General features: G+C 54.6%; 5 protein-coding genes across 5 annotated transcripts; 2 read left to right on the forward strand and 3 right to left on the reverse strand.

The window, feature by feature from the left end:
- Positions 1 to 8,547: 8,547 nt before the first annotated feature.
- KRP23_10552 (Pseudopaline exporter CntI) lies at positions 8,548 to 9,761 on the reverse strand (the record flags this gene model as incomplete). Its single annotated transcript, XM_067881017.1, has 4 exons — positions 8,548 to 8,823; positions 8,890 to 9,186; positions 9,254 to 9,433; positions 9,504 to 9,761. The coding sequence occupies 4 exons, from the start codon at positions 9,759 to 9,761 to the stop codon at positions 8,548 to 8,550; spliced, it is 1,011 nt and encodes a 336-aa protein (XP_067741301.1).
- A 476-nt stretch (positions 9,762 to 10,237) lies between these two features.
- KRP23_10553 (uncharacterized protein) lies at positions 10,238 to 12,430 on the reverse strand (the record flags this gene model as incomplete). The annotated part of the gene is made up of 1 exon (XM_067881018.1): positions 10,238 to 12,430. The coding sequence occupies one exon, from the start codon at positions 12,428 to 12,430 to the stop codon at positions 10,238 to 10,240; it is 2,193 nt and encodes a 730-aa protein (XP_067741302.1).
- Positions 12,431 to 15,223: 2,793 nt separating this feature from the next.
- KRP23_10554 (uncharacterized protein) lies at positions 15,224 to 17,122 on the forward strand (the record flags this gene model as incomplete). Its single annotated transcript, XM_067881019.1, has 1 exon — positions 15,224 to 17,122. One exon carries the CDS (start codon positions 15,224 to 15,226, stop codon positions 17,120 to 17,122), a length of 1,899 nt encoding a protein of 632 aa, XP_067741303.1.
- A 174-nt stretch (positions 17,123 to 17,296) lies between these two features.
- KRP23_10555 (Ras-related protein Rab-23) lies at positions 17,297 to 18,615 on the reverse strand (the record flags this gene model as incomplete). The annotated part of the gene is made up of 4 exons (XM_067881020.1): positions 17,297 to 17,904; positions 17,984 to 18,223; positions 18,289 to 18,513; positions 18,585 to 18,615. 4 exons carry the CDS (start codon positions 18,613 to 18,615, stop codon positions 17,297 to 17,299), a joined length of 1,104 nt encoding a protein of 367 aa, XP_067741304.1.
- A 659-nt stretch (positions 18,616 to 19,274) lies between these two features.
- On the forward strand, positions 19,275 to 21,619 carry KRP23_10556 (Serine/threonine-protein phosphatase 6 regulatory ankyrin repeat subunit B; the record flags this gene model as incomplete). Its single annotated transcript, XM_067881021.1, has 2 exons — positions 19,275 to 19,826; positions 19,895 to 21,619. 2 exons carry the CDS (start codon positions 19,275 to 19,277, stop codon positions 21,617 to 21,619), a joined length of 2,277 nt encoding a protein of 758 aa, XP_067741305.1.
- Positions 21,620 to 21,839: the final 220 nt, after the last annotated feature.

The following is a 21,839-nucleotide window of genomic DNA, read 5'->3' on the forward strand; positions in this document are numbered from 1 at the left end:
CGTGTGCGAAGCACGCGGGTGAAAACCCAGGACCAAACAGTGCAAGGTAGACAAGCGAAGGCGAAGCTTGCGAGCCGTAGCGGGCTTAGGGTTCGTACACACGGGAAACACGTGAGACGAGCGCAGCGAGTACGCCTGCGGTTTGAAGTCCGTGTGCGAAGCACGCGGGTGAAAACCCAGGACCAAACAGTGCATGCTAGACAAGCGAAGGCGAAGCTTGCGAGCCGTAGCGGGCTTAGGGTTTTGATACAAGTCTACTGTAAAATATACTGATATAAAACATAACCCTGTCATAGTAAAAATAGTAGTGAAGCGAGCTGGATGAGCGAGCGAACGGGCACCAACCAACCATGCACCCACCGCCCGCAACGCGGGCGGCGCTCGGCTAGTCCCCTACAAGTAACAGAGTAACCTGTCCGTCCGTCCGTCCGTCCGTCCGTCCGTCTGTCCGTCATTCCGTACGCACCTCGAGCGTAACGCAAATCCGGACTTTCCGTTGGCTATAAATAGCTGCCGAGCGCAGCGAAGGCGGCCCTCCCATTCGCTATTATTATAATACGAGACCTCTCATTGGCTATTTAGTGGAGCCTCTGCGCGATTGGCTATTATAATGCGTAGAGTGGACTACACCACATCGGAACTAGCCGAATGAAATCGCTGCTGATTGGACAAAATAAACCGCCTTTCAACAACTTTTCTTTTCATTTCCATTTTCAAAACGACGCTCCGGCGACGGACCAGCTCGACGGAGGACCGGGCGGGATAGCTTCGCAGGCAGGTCATCCCCGCCGCAGGCAGGGTAGGTATAGATTAATGCTATTTAATTCTAATACATAACGATTTCGGGAGTGCCGCCTGTTGCGGATAACTGGTACCTTCAGGGCAGTCGAGGGGTAACCGTGCGTGTTAGAGGAGGATAACCGGAGCCGTGCATTGTGTGGGAAGGGCACAACTGCATGGAGGGATGGGTACCCTATGACGGCCACACTGATGCGGCCTAGCCAGCCCCCAAGAGGATCCCATCCCTGCCCAGCGAGCCAGGCCGACCTCTCTCGAAGCAATCGTGACGGTTACCCCGTATTTTCGGGCTTTCTGGTGAACATGCTATTTTGGGGGGCTCCCTTCACCCCCGGGAAGCATAATTCCAGGTTAGAGGTCCGATAAAAAGATTGCAGCTGGCGCCCGAAATGCGTTCCAAGACAGTCCGCCATCCAACCTGCTCTTCGGAGCCGCGGTGCTGAGGCGCCCATTTATGCCCGCCGGCATAGTGGGAAGTCTCATACCAATCCGGGGGACTGGGATGGGTACACACGGCGATAAAAGCCGGCCTAGCCGGGTCGTCCATCCTAGCCCCGGGCTTGACACCGTGTAATGGGACCGGCCCATAGTGTGGTAACATGCTATTTGGGTTTCTGTGCAGTTACGGCTGTGGCGGACACTTTCCAATCAAAAGGACGAGTCGGCACTATTGTGACAAGTGAGGACCGCTCGACGGTGGCCATTTGCAGTGGTACCGGTGGAAAACCGTTGGTTTGGTGCAGTCTGCGCGCGAACTCGGGGTTTGTACGGCCCTTTAATGCCTATGATGCCTTGCTGCTAAAAAAAATATTAAAAAAGATTCCCAAAAAGCTGACACGTGTCCCTTTACAACCAAAACGGTTAATTGCCTGAGCTGATAAAGCTCAGTGGCATTGAGCGCGACCGGTAGACCTCCGTTGCCAAAGGAAGCAACTAAAAGAAAAGAAAAAAAAAGAATTGAGGTACCGAGTCGCGCTTCAGCACCTCGAACCCGCAGCTGTGTCTCCAAAGGTATTGAGACGCAGCACCAATGCGGGGGTGCTTTAAAGGGATAACGGTGGATGTGAGGGACCAGAAACAAACGAAAGCAAACGCGGCAAGGCTAATGAGGTGTTTTACAGCCGTGCAGGACTCGGGTTCGTGGCGAGGACTGTGCAAGACTGGAGGTGCTACACGGGTATCCTGCAGGTGTGTCTCCAGAAGGCGTCTCCTTGCGAATTGCGAGGTACCGGCCGTCCTTTTACTAACGACTGCAGTTTTGGGTGGTTGTTTTCCAATGCACGTGCGCATTTATTGGGAAGTCCACTAACGCTGCATTTGCTGTTGCAGTTGTTGCGGACAGCACCATGGTGAATGTCGGCAGCAAGCGGGAGCGGTACGGCTGTTTCTTGGTTGTTGTCAAGTGTCCCTTGCTCAGTGGTCTCTTTTGTTAGTGATGAGCGGCGTCAGGAGCTGGACCAGCGCCATACCCAGGCCCTCGATGCCAACGCGTCACCACAAGGATATGAGTCTCCGGCGTCTAAGAGGCGACGCTTGGGGCGCCGCCGCGCGGCTCAAAGGCGGTTTCGGGTGGCAATGGAGCAGATGGAACAACTGAGTCTACAAGAGGCGGCCGCAGGTGGAGGGGACGTCGTCACAGTTGCAACGGGTGAAACCGCCCCTCCTGTGCCGACGGTCGTTGGACAAGGGGCGACTAGCCAGCTCTCTGCAGGTGCTCCAGTGCAGAGGGCGACTGACCCACAAGCAAATCCACGTCGGATGAGGGAGGCGCAGCGAGCGCGTTCCAGAAGAAGTAACATGACCGACTCCCAGCGGGAGAGTGCGCGGCGGCGTGACGCGGAGCGAAAGCTAGCCCGGCGAGCCCAGCTCCGTGCCGAGCAGCTTCAGGACGTACGAGAACGAAACCGGATCGCACAGCAGGAACGTCGGCATAATCTGAACGAAGAGGTCCACGCCGCGGAGCGTGAACGCAACAGTGCTTCTCGCGCGCTTCACAGGAGTGTACACGATCGCACTGAAGAGCGCAGGACAGACCGGGAGCAACACGCGGACCGCCGGGTTCAGTTTACGCAGGAGGAGCGTGCTGAAGAACGCATGGTAAACCAAGAGCAACACGCGGAGCGCCGGTCTCAGCTTACACACGAGGAGCGCGCTGAAGAACGCATGGTAAACCAAGAGCAACATGCCCAGCGCCGATCACAGCTCACACAGGAGCAGCGTGCCGAGGAACGGATAGTAAACCAGGAGCAACATGCCCAGCGCCGATCACAGCTTACGCAGGAGCAGCGTGCCGAAGATCGCATGGTAAACCAGGAGCAACATGCCCAGCGCCGATCACAGCTTACGCAGGAGCAGCGTGCCGAGGAACGGATAGTAAACCAGGAGCAACATGCCCAGCGCCGATCACAGCTTACGCAGGAGCAGCGTGCTGAAGAACGGATGGCAAACCAAGAGCAACACGCGGAGCGCAGATCACAGCTTACGCAGGAGGAACGCGCCGAAGCGCGAAGGGTAAACCAAGAGCAACATGCGGAACGCCGCAGAGAACAGACTGAGGAAGAAGCACTGGAGCAACGCGAGAGAGAGCGATTTCGGCGTAGATCGGCTCGACGTGGAGAGGCGTTGGCAAACCACGACGATTTTGACGTGGCCTACGTCCAGGGTCCAGACGTTGTGAATGGGCGCCATCGGCTTCCTCCCACCACTGTTTGTGAACATTGTGGCGCTTGGAAGTGGCCTGGCGAATCCAAAATGAGCTGTTGTCTGGAAGACAAGGTTCGTCTTCCCCCTTTACGGCCTGCACCTCCAAGATTGTTGCAACTGTACCGGGATCCAGCGTTTCGACAGCACATACGAGCGTATAACCAAGCTTTTGCGTTCACGTCCATTGGCGCTTCGTGCTCCAACCGATCCTTCCAGGACGTCAACCAGGATGCAAGCGTAGCGGGACAGAGGGGTGTGTACACGTACCGCATCCAGGGTGCAATGGGTCACTACTTGGGATCTCTACTCCCCTATATTGATCCCGCCACCGGAGAGCGCACGGACCCTAAGTTCGCGCAGATCTATATTGTGGACCCGGACATGCAGCAGCGCGCCCAACGCCGCAGAGGAATCTTTGCTGACTTGGATCCTGTGGCGTTGATGGACATTGAGCAAATGATGGCGCAGCACAACCCATTTGCTCAGCAGTTCCTGAGTTTCGGAGAGCAAGTGCGCTCGCGAGACACGAGCGACGTCGTGGATATGGTGTTCCGCCTCCACGAAAATATAGCGCATCCTCGGACATACAATTTGCCAACCGTTTCTGAGGTAGGCGCGACGCTCATCGAGGACGGCAACCTGGATAGGCCTCGCGATCTACTACTGTATACTCGGGATCACAGGCTTCTGCGACTGTTCGAGACGCGCCCGGAGTATGATCCGCTTCAGTACCCTCTTCTGCTTCCGTATGGGGAGCTGGGTTGGACCTACACGGACACATACGCGAACGGAGTCAGACGTCGCAACAAGAACCAGATGTCCCTTCGCGAACATGTCGCCTTCCGGTTGCACCAAAAAGAGGGAGATCAGTCTGCTCTTCATCAAGGCGGCCGTCTCTTTCAGCAGTGGTGTGTCGACCAACGCGCTAAATGCGAGCAGGAGCAACTTCGCTGGGTGGCCTCACATCAGAAGCAAATTCGCGCCGATCAGTACCGAGGGCTTCAGGATGCACTGCTTAACGAAGGTACAATTCAGCTGGAAGCAGGCGAAGGACTACTCTCTGAGTTCGACAGAGGCGATGGTACGTTGGTCCACCCTGATCGAGGCCGAGGTGGTGATACCCATTTTCTCAACCAAGTGGGACGCCGCGTTATTCTGCCCTCATCTCATATGGGCAGTCCTCGAGCAATGTACCAGTCCTACCAAGACTCAATGGCCATTGTTAGAGAATTCGGCAAGCCTGATGTGTTCATGACAACGACCTGCAGCCCTACATGGGAAGAGATAGTCGAGGCCCTTGGGTCCGATCAACAAAACGCTCAGGACCGCCCCGATATTGTAGCCCGTGTCTGGCAGCAAAAACTGCAAGCTCAGCTTAAAGACCTGAGCGAAGGAGTGCTGGGCCGTATGGAAGCGCGGATTTACGTGGTCGAGTTTCAAAAGAGAGGGCTCCCTCACGCGCACATCTTGATCATTTTGGCTGAAGAGGACAAGCCGCGTACTCGCCAAATCGTAGATCGTATGGTGTCTGCAGAGCTTCCTGACAGAGAAAAGTTCCCGCAGCTATTCGAGACAATCATGACATGCATGCTGCATGGACCCTGTGGAGCGGCAAACCCGTCATGCGCTTGCATGAAGGACGGGAAGTGTACGAAAGGATATCCGAAACCTTTTGCAGAGGCGACAAGGACCAATGTGAACGGCTATCCGGTCTACAGACGGCGTCGACGAGCTGAAGGCGTCCTGGTATGGAAGGGCAGGGAGTACGACAACGCCACTATTAACCAGTGGGTTGTTCCGTACAACCCGTACTTATCCCAAAAGTACAATTGCCACATCAACGTCGAGGTGTGCACGGATATTTCAGCTGTGAAATATCTATACAAGTACGTCTACAAAGGGTCCGATAAAGCTGTGCTAACTGTCGAGGCAGTTCGCGCGGGTGGAGAGCTCCCTCGGCAAGAGCCAAACGAGATTCTGCGCTTCCTCACGGCCAGGTACATATCTCCAGTTGAAGCCTGTATCCGCTTACTCGACTTCTTGATCCAAGGAAAGACACACGCAGTCACTCAGCTTACCGTTCACGTCGAAGATGCCCAAACCGTGTTCTTCAGAGCGACGGAAGACCCGGAGCGTGTCCTTGGTCGTGGGAATCACACCATGTTGACCCGCTTCTTCGAATTGTGTGCGAGCGACGAACCCGAGAACCAGATCGCGAAGACAATGCTGTACCAGGATATACCCAAGGAATTCCGCTGGATGGGAAACACGAAGTGCTGGGTTCGACGTAAAAGGTACCAGGCTGCAATTGGTCGGATGGTGCATGTTTCACCGCGTGATATGGAGCGCTTCTATTTACGCCTGCTATTATGCCATCGCCGAGGACCGAGGTCTTTCGAAGACCTGCGGACAGTTGATGGTGTGCTGTGTCCCACGTATCGAGACGCGGCTGAACATGCCGGCTATCTGGAGAACGACAGCGAATGGGTTTTGTGTTTGTCGGAGGCTGCCGAGTTCCAGATGCCGTACCAGCTGCGCCAGCTCTTTGCAACAATCTTGGTCTACTCGGCGCCTACGGATGTTCGGGGTCTTTGGGACCAATTCTTCAAAGACCTTTCGCTTGACTATGCCTACAGGAACCGAGAGATGTTGGACCCTTTTAAAACGTCTGTTGTGACGTTCGACACACTGAAGAGTATCCAAGACTTGCTCAGTGTCAGTGGGTACTCCGTCCAAGACTTTGATCTCCCTCGGCTGAGCGAGTTCCCTCGCCTGGTGCTTGAGTCTGTTCTGCAAAACAATCTCATCCGACGAGAGCTAACGGGATATGACGCGTCTGTTCTTGAACAAATTGTGAGCGAGGAGGACCACCTAAACGAGGAGCAGCGCTTCACCTATGATCAGATCACCCAAGCTGTCGAGGACCCACAGGAAGGCAGGAAGCTATTCTTCGTTGATGGACCAGGCGGTACCGGGAAGTCGACACTGCTTCGGAACATACTGGCCAAGGTTCGTCTATCCGGAAAAATTGCAATCGCGGTCGCTTCCAGTGGGATTGCTTCTCTGCTGCTTATGGGAGGTCGGACAGCGCATTCTACCTTCAAAATCCCCTTGAAGATAGACGGCGAATCTACTTGCAACATGAACAAGCGATCCCAGGTCACGGAATTGATGAGGAAAGCAAGTTTGATAGTTTGGGACGAGGCACCCATGGCGCATCGGCACGCGTTTGAGGCAGTGGATAGAACGCTTCGTGATGTTTTGGATAACGAGGCAGAACCTTTCGGTGGGAAAGTCGTTGTGCTTTCGGGAGATTTCAGGCAAATTCTCCCGGTGGTGAAGGGCGGCTCGGCGACAGAGACAATCGACGCATGCCTGAAGTCATCCGAACTGTGGCCACTTTTCCTTAAGGTGCGTCTGACAGAGAACATGCGTGTTCGCACGGCTGCCACGTCCGATAGTGCTGCTGAGATGGCTGCGTTTTCCGAGTACCTGCTGAAGGTTGGAGAGGGGAGACACGAGGTACACAATGATCTGGGAAATGACTACATTAAGATTCCACGCGACATGCTCATCGACAACCCCGCCGGTGATCCAGATGAGGACGAGGAGATCCGTCCGGGAGCTATTCCGCGAGGTATGCGGCGCATGATCGACGAGATGTACGCCGACATCAACAATTCGGAAGTCGCAACGGACGAGTACTTTGCGAGTCGCACCATCCTCACCACCACGAACGCGATAGTCCATCGTATCAACGAAGCCGTAGCGGATCGCATGACTGGGCCAGCTCGAGAATATGTGTCCACGGACTCAGTGGAGGATGACGAGGACGGGAACTTATTCGAGCAGGAGGTGCTCAACTCCCTGAACATCAGTGGCATCCCACCCCACAAGCTGAAACTCAAGAAGGGGATGCCGATCATCATGATGCGGAACTTAAATCCCGACCTGGGGTTGTGCAACGGAACACGCCTGCGAATCGTCGAACTCAAAGATCATGTCATCCACGCCACCATCATGGCCGGCGACAGACAAGGCCAGCATGTGTTGATCCCGCGCATCGTGTTCATCAGCGATGGCGACATCCGCGATTTCCCATTTCGACTGAGACGCAGGCAGTTTCCTATCCAGACTGCCTTTGCCATGACGATCAACAAGGCGCAGGGACAAACGGTGCAGTACCTGGGACTGTACTTGGCGACTCCTTGCTTTTCCCACGGTCAGCTGTATGTGGCCATGTCAAGGGTTACGTCGAGGTCGAGATTCAAGGCATTGGTCGAGTATCCAGAGCGGGAGGAAGAAGACGGAGTGTACACGGCGAACATAGTGTACCGACAGCTGTTCGAGAGGGCGTAGGCAGCGACTTCGTGTGAATGCATATTTTACGAAAGGAATACATTTGTCACTTTGCATAGCGGTAATTGTTGAGAGTCACCATTCCCCCTCGAGCGCAGCGAGCACGCCTGCGGTTTGAAGTCCGTGTGCGAAGCACGCGGGTGAAAACCCAGGACCAAACAGTGCATGGTAGACAAGCGGAGGCGAAGCTTGCGAGCCGTAGCGGGCTTAGGGTTCGTACACACGGGAACCACGTGAGACGAGCGCAGCGAGTACGCCTGCGGTTTGAAGTCCGTGTGCGAAGCACGCGGGTGAAAACCCAGGACCAAACAGTGCATGGTAGACAAGCGAAGGCGAAGCTTGCGAGCCGTAGCGGGCTTAGGGTTCGTACACACGGGAACCACGTGAGACGAGCGCAGCGAGTACGCCTGCGGTTTGAAGTCCGTGTGCGAAGCACGCGGGTGAAAACCCAGGACCAAACAGTGCATGGTAGACAAGCGAAGGCGAAGCTTGCGAGCCGTAGCGGGCTTAGGGTTATGGTACAAGTTTACTGTAAAATATACTGAGATAAAACATAACCCTGTCATAGTAAAAATAGTAGTGAAGCGAGCTGGATGAGCGAGCGAACGGGCACCAACCAACCATGCACCCACCGCCCGCAACGCGGGCGGCGCTCGGCTAGTGTATTCAGTATTCAGCTAAACTTCCTCAGGCTGCGGTCATTTTTATCTTGCGCAGCGCGATGAGGACTGCGCACGTGACGATGATGAAGGCGCCGACGATGCTCCAGTGGTTGATGTGCTCGCCCAGGATGACCGAGTCCCAGATGAAGACGAACACCACGTCCAGATAGCGCATGACGGACGCGATGCCCGCCTTTTCCAGCTGGAAGCCCCGAGTGAGGAAGGACTGGCCTAGGAACGTGAACATGCCGCAGCCGACAATGGCTCCCCAGACCAGAGGCGTCGAGGGGATGGAGAAAGTCTATCATAAAATTCAATGTAAGGTCGAATACACACACCATTAGGGTGCAAGAGTTTCGAGGCGTACCTGTTGAACCAGCGCGACCCACGCCATAGCAAATACGACGTTGGACATCGTGAAGTAGTGGATGATCACGAACACGTTCAGCCCGCGGAGCTGCCGCACGATCAGGAACACGAACACTTGACTCAGCGCACCAAGCAAACCGGAGCACACGGCAATCCACGAGCCATCCGTCGATGCGGTGGGGTGATCATAGCCGAACAGGAAGCCCGGGCGAACAACGCACACAAGTCCGCCGAACGCCGCGATGGCGCTAATGAGACTGATAGCGTCAATTTTCTCGTGCAAGAAGAGAGCACCCTGTTCAGCAAAGGCCGCTTGTTAGTTCCAATGAGAGTACATCGCTGTGTTTGGACGTCAAACTCACCATGAAGAAAGTCATTACTGGCGATGTGAAAATGACAACGCTTGCGTCCGCGAGCACCATTTGCGAGATCGAGTAGAAGGCGAAGCCCATCGACGAAAAGCCGACGAAGCAACGGTACAGCAGCATTCGCCGGTATTCCGGCGCAACATAGAGGTCCTGTCCGCTGAGCTTTACGACAATCTGTTCCGCACACACATCTGCATCAGTTCACGCTGTTCAACCGCTTCACAAGTAAACCTGAAGGACGTACGAAGTTGCACAGGCAGGCGACGATCGAGCGCCAGAAGATGGCCTCCATGGACGTGAGCGAATACGTCAGATACTTGATGAACGTCGACATGAAGCTAAAGCACAGCGCCGAGCAGGCGACACACGCCATTCCCAGCAGCGCATGGTGCTTGGGCTCTGTCTGGAGTTCCCCTTCGACTTTGACGGCGACGGCCCCGGTCGGAGTGGCAGTCAGAAGCGGAGCGTCTTCGGTAGCCTTCGAATGCTGGATAGCGCCCATGCTCTAAGAGGCAAATAACGGAATGCCGGCTCAGCAGCATTGACACACTCATCGCAATGCTGGACGCTGTCCGCCACGCACTTCTATCACATGTCACACATTTCGGTGATTTGATGATCGACGGTCTCAGCTTCACCACTGGTTAGCGAAAGTGTTGCCTATCCGCAAGGTGCTCGTTCACTCCACTAAGCTTACATAGGATACATGTACAGTAATATGTAGGTGGGTAGAGTACTATTCTGTTGTCGTCTACAGCTCCCATCTCCGCTGTCTCGCCAGTCGATTTGGAACGCTTCCTCATGCGCGTCGTGATCAACTCGATCCACGTCATGTTGGCGATAGGGCCACAGTACTCCACGTCAACTCGTGTTCATCACGCACCGGAATTTGATGTACCGGTCCGACGGCACGTGCTGCATCCTTGCTCCAGGGTCTCCGAAAAAACTGGTGGTTGGCAGCCAACGTCCTCCGAGCTCTTAGAACTTGGGCGAAGAGTTGTCCGGTAGACCCTCCATACTCTTGCGCCGGCGCACAGGTCGAGACATCGCCGTTGGTCTGAGCTCGGATCGCACCCGTGGAGGAGACGGACTGCCTTGTGCTGTAGCGATTGCATCGACGGGAGATGGCACACTATTTAACGCGAACTTGGCCCTGCTTGCTGCATGTCCATCGCCGATACGCTGGCAATTAGAAGTTGACGCTAACGTTGAAGCTGTGTCTTCCAACGGAGCAAAAAATATCTCGACGTCCAGTCTGCGTTGGATCACGTTGGAGAAACCGCGTCGAGTACGAAGGAATCCAGCATCGCTCACAACGATTCCGAAGGCATAGTACACGTGCGGTAGCATGTAGGTTAGATTGTCCTCCTCAACCTCGTCGATTCGATAGCAGCCACGCACCAGGCTATTCGCGCGCGCAGGTGTTTGAAGCAGCTCTTCCAATGGCAATCGATGGTACAGCTTTGCACGATGGCGAGTCAATAGAGGTGCTGCCAAGTAGTGCTCAGCTGTTCGATCGGTCGAGACCTGCTCATCGGTGTCGTCGAAATCCACAACTGCAACGGAATCACTTTTTTCCAGATCTATTCGGTGGCGGTAGTAAATGGATTTCACAACGAGTACCAGTGCAATTAAGGCTAGACTCTCAGCGACTACGATCCCCAGTGGGGCAAATAGTTCATGCAGTATTCGAGGAGTTGTCGTCGCGAATCCATCAAGATCTTCACTGTAAGCGTTGGCGACCGCCAAACGACCGGCGAAAGCTTCCTTGTCAATTACTTGCTGGCCGTCAAGTTGGCGTCTGGCCTTAGCTACATCAAAAAGTCTTCCTGTCTCCAGAAAAATCACAAATGCCGACAACACGAGCACCTCGAGTGGGGTCACGAACGAGCTCTTTGCCAAATTGTATGCTCGGCTCTCACTTAGCCGAACGAACACGCTCCAAAGTAGGATTACCATGCAGAGCACAAGTATCCACACACGCAGAGCCGATAAAACCGCGTATCCTGCTGCATCGGCGTCATCGCACCACAAGTGCGCGAACGGAAAAGTCACAAGCCACGAAGTGAGCGAAGAAAACATCGTGAGGGCAGCAATAGCACTGCTGTGATACAATGATCGGTATAATAACATCCAGTTTCCCTTGTCAACGTCGTCTTCTGCATTGAACCCAAGCAGTGTCCTCCATCTAAACAGTCCAGAAGTTTCAAACGCAGCGCGGACATTGGCAGCGACAAGGATAATATCCACGATGACCAAGACAACATAGAGGTGTCCAAAACTGGCGAAGTTGGTAGCGCTTTCCTCCATAACCACGAGTTCTCCGTCTTTTTCGCGAAGAATGAACTGGGAGCGAGAGTTCTGTCTTGACACAAGTTCGAACCCCATAATGTTCAACTTGTCGACTGCTAGCCACGACAAATTGTCATGCAACTCCGCGAACGCCCGCGCGTACACTCCGACAAAGGCACTCTCGAAAACATTTGGGCTCCCGCAACCAAACACGGCGACATCGTAGTGCCCAGGACCTGCAGTGGACTCAAACCCTTGAGCACAAACCACATCTGACAATGGATGGCTGCGACTAAGCAGGCTCAGCAGTTTCAAGAGCTCCGCCTCGGCCATCGAATTGATTGGAGCCATCTTGTCGTAACTCGTCTCGCCCTCAGGCATTTGATATCGTTGCGGGAAAAGCGTGACGAGATTTTCTTGGCAGAGTGGCGGACGCCGGTGGAAGAAGAGTAATTGGCACCCTACCCAAGCCACGGAGTCTGCACGTATGCTAGCTGAGAGGATCAGCTCACCAGCAACGTGTGTGTCCGCAGCGAAGGCTGCTCCGAGGTCGCAGTTGACCGCTTTGATCATGTCGAAGCGCTCGTTGGACTTGGTTGCGTACAGCTCGCTGCATTTCTCGTAGTACGATGTCCACCCAGATGCACGAAGTAACTCGGCACCCGATTCCAGTGCAATAGCTGACGAGTTTGCCACTACAAACGCCGGTCTTGGAAGCGGTTCTTGTTCGAAGCGCTGTTCGTGCACCACGTCAAAGGAGAATGACTCGGTGGGGCCGATCCAAACCACCTTGCCGTACAGGTCAAGCAGATCGAGGCTGTAGAGGCCTAGCAGTGCTATAGCGCGAGCCAAAGCTGGCAAAGACGTCAGATGTTTCATCTTGGCACGGGGATTTTCGTGGCGTCCGTTCAATGGCGTCCTTTCCTAATCCTGTCAAGGTGATCGATCGCGTTACCTGAATGGCAAGAAGCTCACGAGGATGCTGGTTGCGCTACATGTACCGATGAGGCGAACGAGATCAACAATCGATTGCCATGCCATGCATTAGGTCGTAAAGTCCCACCAAGGGCACGAAGTGCTGTCGATAGTGCCATCGTCTGCCTCATTAGTCATTGTCTAGTGAAAGCTCACTAGAAAAAATCACCTCCATGGTGTTCTGCTTGGGGACGAGCCGATTCCCGACCATCCACCTCACGACGAGGAGCAGCGATACTACAAACAATTCTCTATCGAGTTGCTCAAACGAACCTGCATGCGTTCCACGAGGAGAAGCGGCCAAACACTTTGAAATGTAAACGGCAAGTTTGTCGACTATCAAAATCAACAGCTTCTTCAATGGATCCTTGAACCGAGCTGCATGTTCATGTACACTTGAAACTTTCAAGCTTGAAAGGGCTCAGGTTGACGCTGCTTTTCAGAATCTTTGATCTGCGGAACTGATCGTGTGAATGCAATATTCTTTACGCTGCCTGCCCCATGATGTGTCTTTCAACACTCAGCTGGGGAATTTTCTGTTCGTCCACCTTTTGTGGATACATGGATACGAGACTATTCAGCAGCACAAACAACAGAAACGCCGGGCCTGGGGGCGAGCATGCGTCCGTAAATGCGTGGATCGGCCTGCGATTGAGACACGAGGACGGCTTTGAGAGCGGCCATCGTTTGCTGTTTTTTTTTTTTGTCGACGAGCGAGCACGGCGTTGTTCGAACAGGAAAAGAGCGCGGTACATACGTGTACATGTACCCGATACGTTTACTGTGCTAAAGGAGATGTCAAGAAGAGGTGTTATGATTGTTATTCCTATGGGTGGAGTTATCTTCGCCGCGCTTTTGAGCGGACGAATTCAAAGGCATCTCGCAAGTAATACTACAAGCATGCGAAATGGTCGAACACGGACAGGAAGCTACAGTACAGTACAGTAGATGTACTCCGCCGTCGGAGTCCACAAAGAAATCTCCCGATTGCAATTCATATGACGCTGAAAGTAAGGAGGGCAGACAATGTGTGTCGACGTTTGTACTTCGCTCATTCCATGTGGCCTGCTGTAATTTTTAAAAATGCAAACGTCTGCAACACCTGGAAACTTTGCACATGCTGGCGGAAAACTCAAACTCAGTACAATAGGGTTGGAAATCGAAACTTGGAACAGCTGCATCACGTTGCAGTGTCCGATCAAGGAATAGTCCGCCCTTGGTAAGGACATGGTTATCCTCGACGAATAGGTTCGCTACTCACGCTGAGCCAATCGCCGAAACAGCGGCGTATTGACCTATGGTCCGATCCAAAGACTGCATCGAAGTACACATGTATTGCCTACATGATAGATCGATAGTGCATAGTTGGAGCAATGGCGGAAGGATTGCAGCTGTAGCACCAAAGTGTGACCCGGTCGGCTCTTCATTAACTAACGAAACTCGAATGGTGAGTGTGCATTTCGCTTGGGCAAAATTTGGAAGTTGCAGTACAGCAAGACCTGCACTGCAGGGCGAATCTGCGTGTGTTCCGCACAGTGGCAGGACCAGTTGATGCAGTGATACCCTCAGCGGGATCTGTGGGATTAATGGGGATTTCATCACCCCGAAAAGGCATTGATTCCCGCCGAACTCGGGCTTTGCCGACGCTGTAGAAGTCTTGTGCTTACAAGGAAGGGCCGTGTCTGCCAAACGAGACGAGCAGGTATCAAAGGAGGTGGCTACGGACCACTTTGAAGTTTGAGGTGCTCGCTTCACTGCAACATGCGTCCAGGTGAACGACCAATTATCTCTCGCACGTCGATCTTCGGGATACACTTCCGGCGCGGCCTCTGCTTGTTTGGGCGCCGGCAAAATGCTGAAACGGCATTTCAAATGCGGCTTCACCCCATCCAAGGATGTTCCACCAAAAATAGTTGGAAACCCCTCTGAAACTGAGTAAGTTAAAGCATTCATTTTTTTAATGTAGGTAATGTGAAGATAGAGGTTTTATAAACAGAGATTGCCTCAAACTAGTTTGTTTCGCGTCGTCTTGAGCTGGCTATTATTAGATGCTGCAGTATTGCCGCATTGTGACGAACATCTATGTTCGAGTGAGCATGTACTAACGCGATGTAGAGACACTTGCCTGCTTTAAGGCATTCCACAATGGCCTGCTTTGCAATTTACGCTGCAATCTATAAAGTGTACATGTATCGCCTCGAACAGTGCATCGCCCACCGAAACGTGTCTGCAGAGGCGAAGGTGGCTACACGAGCCACCGATCTCGTTCTGCATTTACATCGGCCACTCACCTCATCGTGCACTATCGTTGAAGCGTCCGGTTCTCTATCCGGTCAAGACTCTTGACTCAAGAGTCCTCGGTTCGTTGCTCGATACAGGCTGTCGCGTGTCCTCCGTTGCAACTTGCGGCCCCTCCCTATCCACAAGCTTGTCGAGACCCCTTCCGCCGGATTTGGTTTTGGGATCTGCCAGGCTACAAAAGATGGACCTCCCGGTCGTAAGATTCCGACTTTGAACCATGCTTGTGTGTTTGTCGTCTCTCTGGCAGTTCGACGACGTCGGCCTTGCCGTCTGAAAACCTGCTCGAAAAATACAGACCGCAGGCGTCGCTCAAAAAGTGATTTGCCGACTTGTGCACACGTCGCCTTATTGAACGCTTCCCCGCTCGCCGTCGCTTTCAGAGCCGGCAGGTCAGCCATGACAGAGCACATCCCGCCATTCCCACAGATCGAGCTCACGCCGGAGGAGCAGGCTCGCTACGACCGCAATGTGACCTCGTTCCTTTGCGACGCAGTGGCCGAGTACTCTGCGCAGAGCAGCCACAGCAACGAAGGCGCTTGGATCCACGTCCGGCGGCGCAAGCAGCTTAGTATCTACAAGAGCGTGTACGGCACACGCGACCCGCAGGTGACGCTCTTCAAAGGCACAGGCTTGATCCACGGACCCGTGGAGGACGTCATGGATGGACTGTACTGCGACACAACGGACGATCTCCGTGCGTGCAAGACGCTGCTCAAGTACAAGTTGGTCGACGGCAGCATTATGAACGTGACCGAAGCACGGAGCGACGACGCGCCGTACCGCTTCGCCGGCATCAAGTGGTTCGCCGCTAAGGCTGCCTGGGGGTTGTCCAAGCACCGCGATGTGCTTGCGTACGAGCGCATGGGGACGACCACCGACACCAAAGGCAACGAGCTGGCTTACCACGTGCTGCACTCGATCGACCACCCGGACTGGCCGATCGACGCTATCAAGGGCATCAAGCGCGAGCACCAGGTCACGTGCTTCCTGTACCGCAACCGCGACGACACCACCGTCGAGTGCTTCATCTGGTCCACCGTGTACAACTTGGACTCGGTAGCACAGCGTCTCGCCGAGTATGTGGTCGCAGGGACGCTGTTGAATGTCACCGAGTCCGTCAAGAGCGCCCGCGCCAAGAAGTACTCGATGCTGATGAAGCACGCCCAGCACAACAAGTGGCCGGCCAGCTCGCTGTGCCACATTTGCTACGGCCGGTCGTTCATATCCACCAACCGCCCGTGTGCAGGCTGCTTCCAGAGTGTCTGCAAGTCGTGCTCGGACTACCGCTTCATTTTCCACATCGACGCCAAGACTGGGCGCCCGCACCAGCAGCGCTTCTGCAAGCTCTGCATCAACAACACCGTGGTCATCGACTCGCTCAACTTCGAGGCTTCCATCAAGAAGGCCCGTGATGCCAATGCCGACACGGACACGGAAGTGGAGCGTGTTGCTCTTCGTGGGCCACGAGCCAAGGCGACCCGACAAAACGCGTTGAAGTCTCCGGTCAAGGTGGGCCAGACGTCACAGTCGACTACCGACACCAGCTTGCGCTCCAACTACCTGGACTGGGCGAGCGACTGGAGCAGCCAGGACGACGACGATGATGAATACATTCGTGAACGTGTTGCTGCTGGGCGGGAACGCACCAAGAGCAAAAGCAACCGCAGCGACACTGTGTCGCTGTCCGACCTGGACTTGGAGGACAAGTTCTCCCCGTACCCAGCCACTCCTCAGAAGCACAAGCAGCAAACGGAAGGCCGCAACAAACGCGTGCAGGAGAACCGAACGAATCCGAAGCGCAGGGCTTCGGCCTACGAACAGCCTCGGCAGTACCAGTCACCATTGGACCAGTACACGGCCCCACCTCCGCGGTACACGCAAGTGCAGCAGAAATGCCACGAGCCTGCTCCTCGCTACACACACGTGCAGCAAGGGTACCAGGCCCCGCTGCCTCCTTTCCGTTCCCCGTACCAGACGAGTGAGCTGAAGACGCCGAGCTCTGGTCGCAGCTTTACCGTCATCTCGAGTGACAGCGACGACGGATACGAGGTCGCAGCCCTGCCCTTGGAGGAGTCTGGTCTCGGTCTGAGCAAGTTTGACCTTGGCGTCGTGGAGGCTGCTCCCGTCGCCGAGTTCGACAGCCTCGACATCAGCATGTACTCTGACGATGGCTTCCGCCCACAACAGCACAAGCGAGCTCCACGATACGGACGCACGAGCCACTCGGACAAGGACGGCTTCCTCTCGGACCTGTACTCGCTGTCACGCTCAAGAATCCACGGCGCGCACTATTAAGCGATGCAGACACTAAGTTAGCAAGGACGTACGATATCATTTAATGAAAAGCACGCCCTCGACGGAAAGGGCCGTGCACTGAACACGAAAGATGAACAAGAGCATTCTCTCAACGCGGTAGTTTAGTTGGAGTAGCCCTTGATGGGTGTGTGGAGCTATTGAGCGGAGAAAACCTTAGGAAATGACGCATTCTGGCGGCGGGCGAGTTTTCTTGCCATTTGTGCGCCGCTTGCTCGGGTTCACCTTGGGCGTGTCCGACGAATCCTCATCTTCATCTTCACCCTCATCATCGAAGTCTTCTCTGTCCTTGCCGCGGTCTGAATCCGCTCGGCGTGGAGATTCCTCAGTACGTTCAGCGATATCGTCTTCGTCTTGCCTCGGATTGCGTTTAGAAGAGCTCTGTCGCTTGGTTTGCTTTCGACCACTGTCTCGAGCATCGCCGCCATCATTTTTACGCCCCCTCCTGGGAGAGTCGGGTTCTGCTTCGTCTCCGCTATCACTGGCGTATTCACGATCAATTATCGTCGGCGGGGAAGAAGGGAACGCCTTCCCCAAGTGTGATTGGGAGGTGGGCGATGGAGCAGCCGTCGACGTACGATCCGATTCGATATCCGAGATGTCCGAGATCTCGCGCTTCGTTCTGGGCTCCGGCTGCGAGCTGTGACGCGAGGTTTCGGTAGCTTTCACTGTCTGGCTGAGTGTTGAAATATCAGTGACAGCATGCACCATTTCGTCGCCGTCGTCGCCACTCTTCAGAAACCTACGGCACAGGTACCGAAAGACTGCGTATGAAACAAAAGACGCCAACCGTGAATATCTCTACAATTCCGGTCAACAAAAGTATTAGAGAGCAGCACAAACCTTCGCCGACATTGATGTTGTCTTGAACGCAAGAGCGATAAAGCCGCATGTTTAAATAGTCGGCCATGTCCTCGACTTCATCTCGCGTCATGGCCGCATCATCTTCCAAGTCGATTTTGTTCTGCACCATAACGCTGCAAATTTGGCCGCACTCCTCCTCCACTTTGCGCTTCCACTTGGGCAGGTCGTCAAAAGAAGCTCGATCCACAGTGGAGAACACGTAGATGACCGCTCCAGCACCTGACCATCCACCAAAACTGTTAGAACCTCCGCCACCGAGGTTAACAGCTGAGCCAACCCCCCACCTTTGTAGTATCTGCTTGTGAGCGCGTCGAACTCTTCCTGGCCGGCAGTGTCCCAAATCATGAGGTTGATGGTCTCGCCCAGATCACGCAGCTCAACCGTCTTCTCCATAAAGTCCACGCCAATAGTTTTCTTGTAGGTGCCAGTGTACCTGCCCTTGGCATACCGCGTGGTCATGCTCGTCTTGCCCACGTTGCCATTGCCCACCACAATCACCTTCAGCGTCTCTACAGCAGTCGACCATGCACAAGTCAGCCAGCCACCTTCTCATATTTTCCTCCTGCAACCACCAACGCACTGTCAAAGTCGTCACAGTCAAAGTCCTCCATCTTCCTTCCCTGCAAGTTTTGTGCTTCTTTAATGCTCGTTATTCGGTACCCTCCTCCCCCCTAATAATAGTGAGCAAAAGAAAATCTTCATCCCACGAAACCACTAGCAGCCTGGTCATCAACAATATTTCAAGCAAAAATTCCAATTTGCTAAATGGATCACCACGTTACGATAGCCTAGCTCCCTTAAGCTCCGTCCAAGAACCTCTGCTGTCTTCATCAGTATAAAGTCTCGCATCCGGATCCTTCGGTGGTGCGTCTCTCTCTTCTTATATCTACTGCAGGAGGCCGGCGACATGGCTGCCGAAGGTGTAGATGTAGTAGCCCGTGACGCTCGTCACGAGCAGCAGGAAGCTGTCTGTCATTTGGCACTCACTCGTCAGAATTTATATCAGCAGCCAGGTGCAGACGCCGGGGAACGTACTGAAGATGGACACCTCCCACCAGCTCAGCATCGTGAGCCCGAACTCGAGCTTGTACCAGCGGTATTGGCGCGCCACGTAGTCGAACATCCTCGCTTCTTCGCTGCTTTGTCGCTTGTGGCGGAGTGATACCTCGCTAGCAGCGATTAAGTTTAACGGGAGTATATGCGACATGTGATGGTGCGTCCTCATTGGCCAATACCGCACATGCTATAAATGCATGTCATTTAGTCGGCTATGGCGTCGCTGCAGGAGCGTCTGCGCTCGATGGTCGAGGCCCCGCGGCGGCGGCAACGGGGCCAAATTCCCAAGGATCTGGTGGATGCAGCGCACAAATTCCAGCGCGAGTTCGTGCACAAGTCGTTGGATTTCAACACCGCCGACATTTCGGACTGTGCCGAGAGCCTCGAGGTGCTGCGCGACGGCAAACGCGAAGCTCGCGAGAGCCGGCAGATGATGTGGGAGGACCACTACGCGAGCCAATTGGCGACTGGACAAGCGAAATCTGAGGCGGCCAAGCAGCAGAAACTGAGGCAGGAAACGTCCATGCTGACCCAGCTGAGGTCCGACTCGGACAAGTGGAACATGGCCATCGACCTGCGACTGCTCGCGTTCATCGACGCGAGCTTGTCGGTCGCATCGGAGGACGCGAAAAGAGCGTATTTTATCAGCACCAATAAGGCGGGATTGCCGCCGTTGCACCGGGCGTGCAAGACCAACGACATGGAATTGGTGAAGCTGCTGCTGAGACTCGGAGCAGACCTGACCACGAAAGACCAGTTGCAAAAGGTGGAGGGTAAACAATCATTTACTGTGATCACCTTTGGTTGCTAACGTTGGGTTTGTGCTGTGGTTAGAGTGTTTTCCACGTCATGGCGGAGTTTCGACTCACGGATTTGTTCAAGTTCCTTGCGGCGATGTTGACGACGGAGACGGACGAGATTCTACTGGGACTCGATTGCAACGGGTACTCGCTGCTGCACATTGCAGCGGCGAACGGTAGCGACGCCATTTTGACGGAACTGCTGCTGCCATCTCGGCGAGATATGATGAACTCTCTGGTACATCTCGTGACACAGGACGAGAAGCGGACTGCTCTGCATCTCGCGGCGCTGCGTGGACACATCTCTTGTGTGGAGATCTTGCTCAAGATGACTGATGCGAAGACAGACGTGCGCGACAGACGAGGTTTCAACGCGCTTCACCTCGCTCTGCAGCAGACGTTCGACATTGACAAGCTCGTTGCGGTGTTTTTAGCGCACACTCCTTCCGACCAAGCGCACGCGACGTTCAGCAGTCTGGACGAGGTGGCGGGCCACAGCTGTTTGCACACTGCAATTCTCAAGAACTTTCGGTGGGTTACTATAGCCATGATTCGCAGCGGTAAGGTGCAGATCAACGGAGCTACCAGAGAAGGCGGCTGGACTCCCCTTCACCTGGCAGTGATCACAGAAGAGATAGACGTGGTCAAGGAGCTGCTAGCAGCAGGAGCGACTCTGGACGCTGTGGACGCTGACGGACAAACGCCTCTTTTGCAGGCGTGCCTTGGAGGGCAACTGAAGATTGTGCGTCTTCTCTTGGACGCAGGCGCAAACCCGTCACACCAGAACAAGCAAGCCCACAGCCCACTCCACTACCTCTCAGCTTTCTGTCGAGACCGACAACTTCTACGCGACATCATTGCCAACGGGGCAGATGTGAACGCGAAGTCGATGAAGCTCAACACGCCCATGCACTTCGCTGCGATGAACGGGAATGAAGTGGCCACGCAAGTGCTTCTGGAGCATGGTGCGAGTGCCAGTGTGATCAACGAGGACCGAAGGAGCGTCGTGTACTTGGCGAAGAAGTGGCGTCATCGCTCGGTCGAAGACCTCGTTCGGCCACCTGAGGAGGAAGGTGATCAAGGCGACGTGCGGAGCTTGGGTCGCTATCAAGTAAAGCCGAAATCTCCGCTGGCTATGGCCTCTCGTCAAGCCCAACTGCGGTCCATGGGCCACGCTCGAGCAAAACCACACGCTCACTCAAGGCCGGCCGTCATGACCACTAGATCCGAGGAGTCTGATTCCGACTCCTTGTACGACTTCGAAGATGACGAACTGATCCTCTCACCGTCAACTCCGTGGCCCGTTGCAGTAGAAAGCTACAGCAACAACAACGACGGAGTCGACACTCCCGCGCTAGCTACTGCTGGCAGCTGCAGAACGTTTGGAGAGCTGCGCGATCGGTACATGGGTCAACGGTCTCCTCTCAAGCCCGTGGTGCTAGCTCAAGACCGACAGAAGCCGTTGATGGACGAACTATCAGCCGCTCGTGCCAAGAGGGAGGAGCAGCCGTCTGCTCTGAGCGCGCCCATGACGCGCTTCTCGCGTCAACTTGTGGTGGATCCTGTTCGCATTCCGTGGGAGATGACAGTCCCCATTGCGCACGCAGCAAGCGCCGACGCCCTCTCGTACCAGCGCAAACTGAAACCGAGCATCCGAACGAATATCGGTCTACTACGGGACCACCTCGCACACGCGCCTCAGCTACATTGGCCTCGACACGCCAGCCACCCGGTATATCGCAAGGCTAGTAGTCCATAACCAATACGCATTCCTAGCCGCACGTATCCGCGTGGAGCGACGCGATGTACGATCGAGTGGCGCTTGAATTCAGTGTCGGTTCGTGCCCCAAGTGATCAAAATCGTTGGATCCCAAGCGTAGTGAAGATCGTCGATATGCGGTCGGCATGGCTCAAAGCGGAGACTCTTCGGGGTTCCTGTCCACCGACGGATGGAAATCTTTGTCTTTGTCGGGGTCACT

Source organism: Phytophthora ramorum, assembly GCF_020800215.1.
Source record: "Phytophthora ramorum isolate Pr-102 chromosome Unknown Phyram_PR-102_s0010, whole genome shotgun sequence".
Taxonomy (NCBI): Eukaryota; Oomycota; class Peronosporomycetes; order Peronosporales; family Peronosporaceae; genus Phytophthora; species Phytophthora ramorum.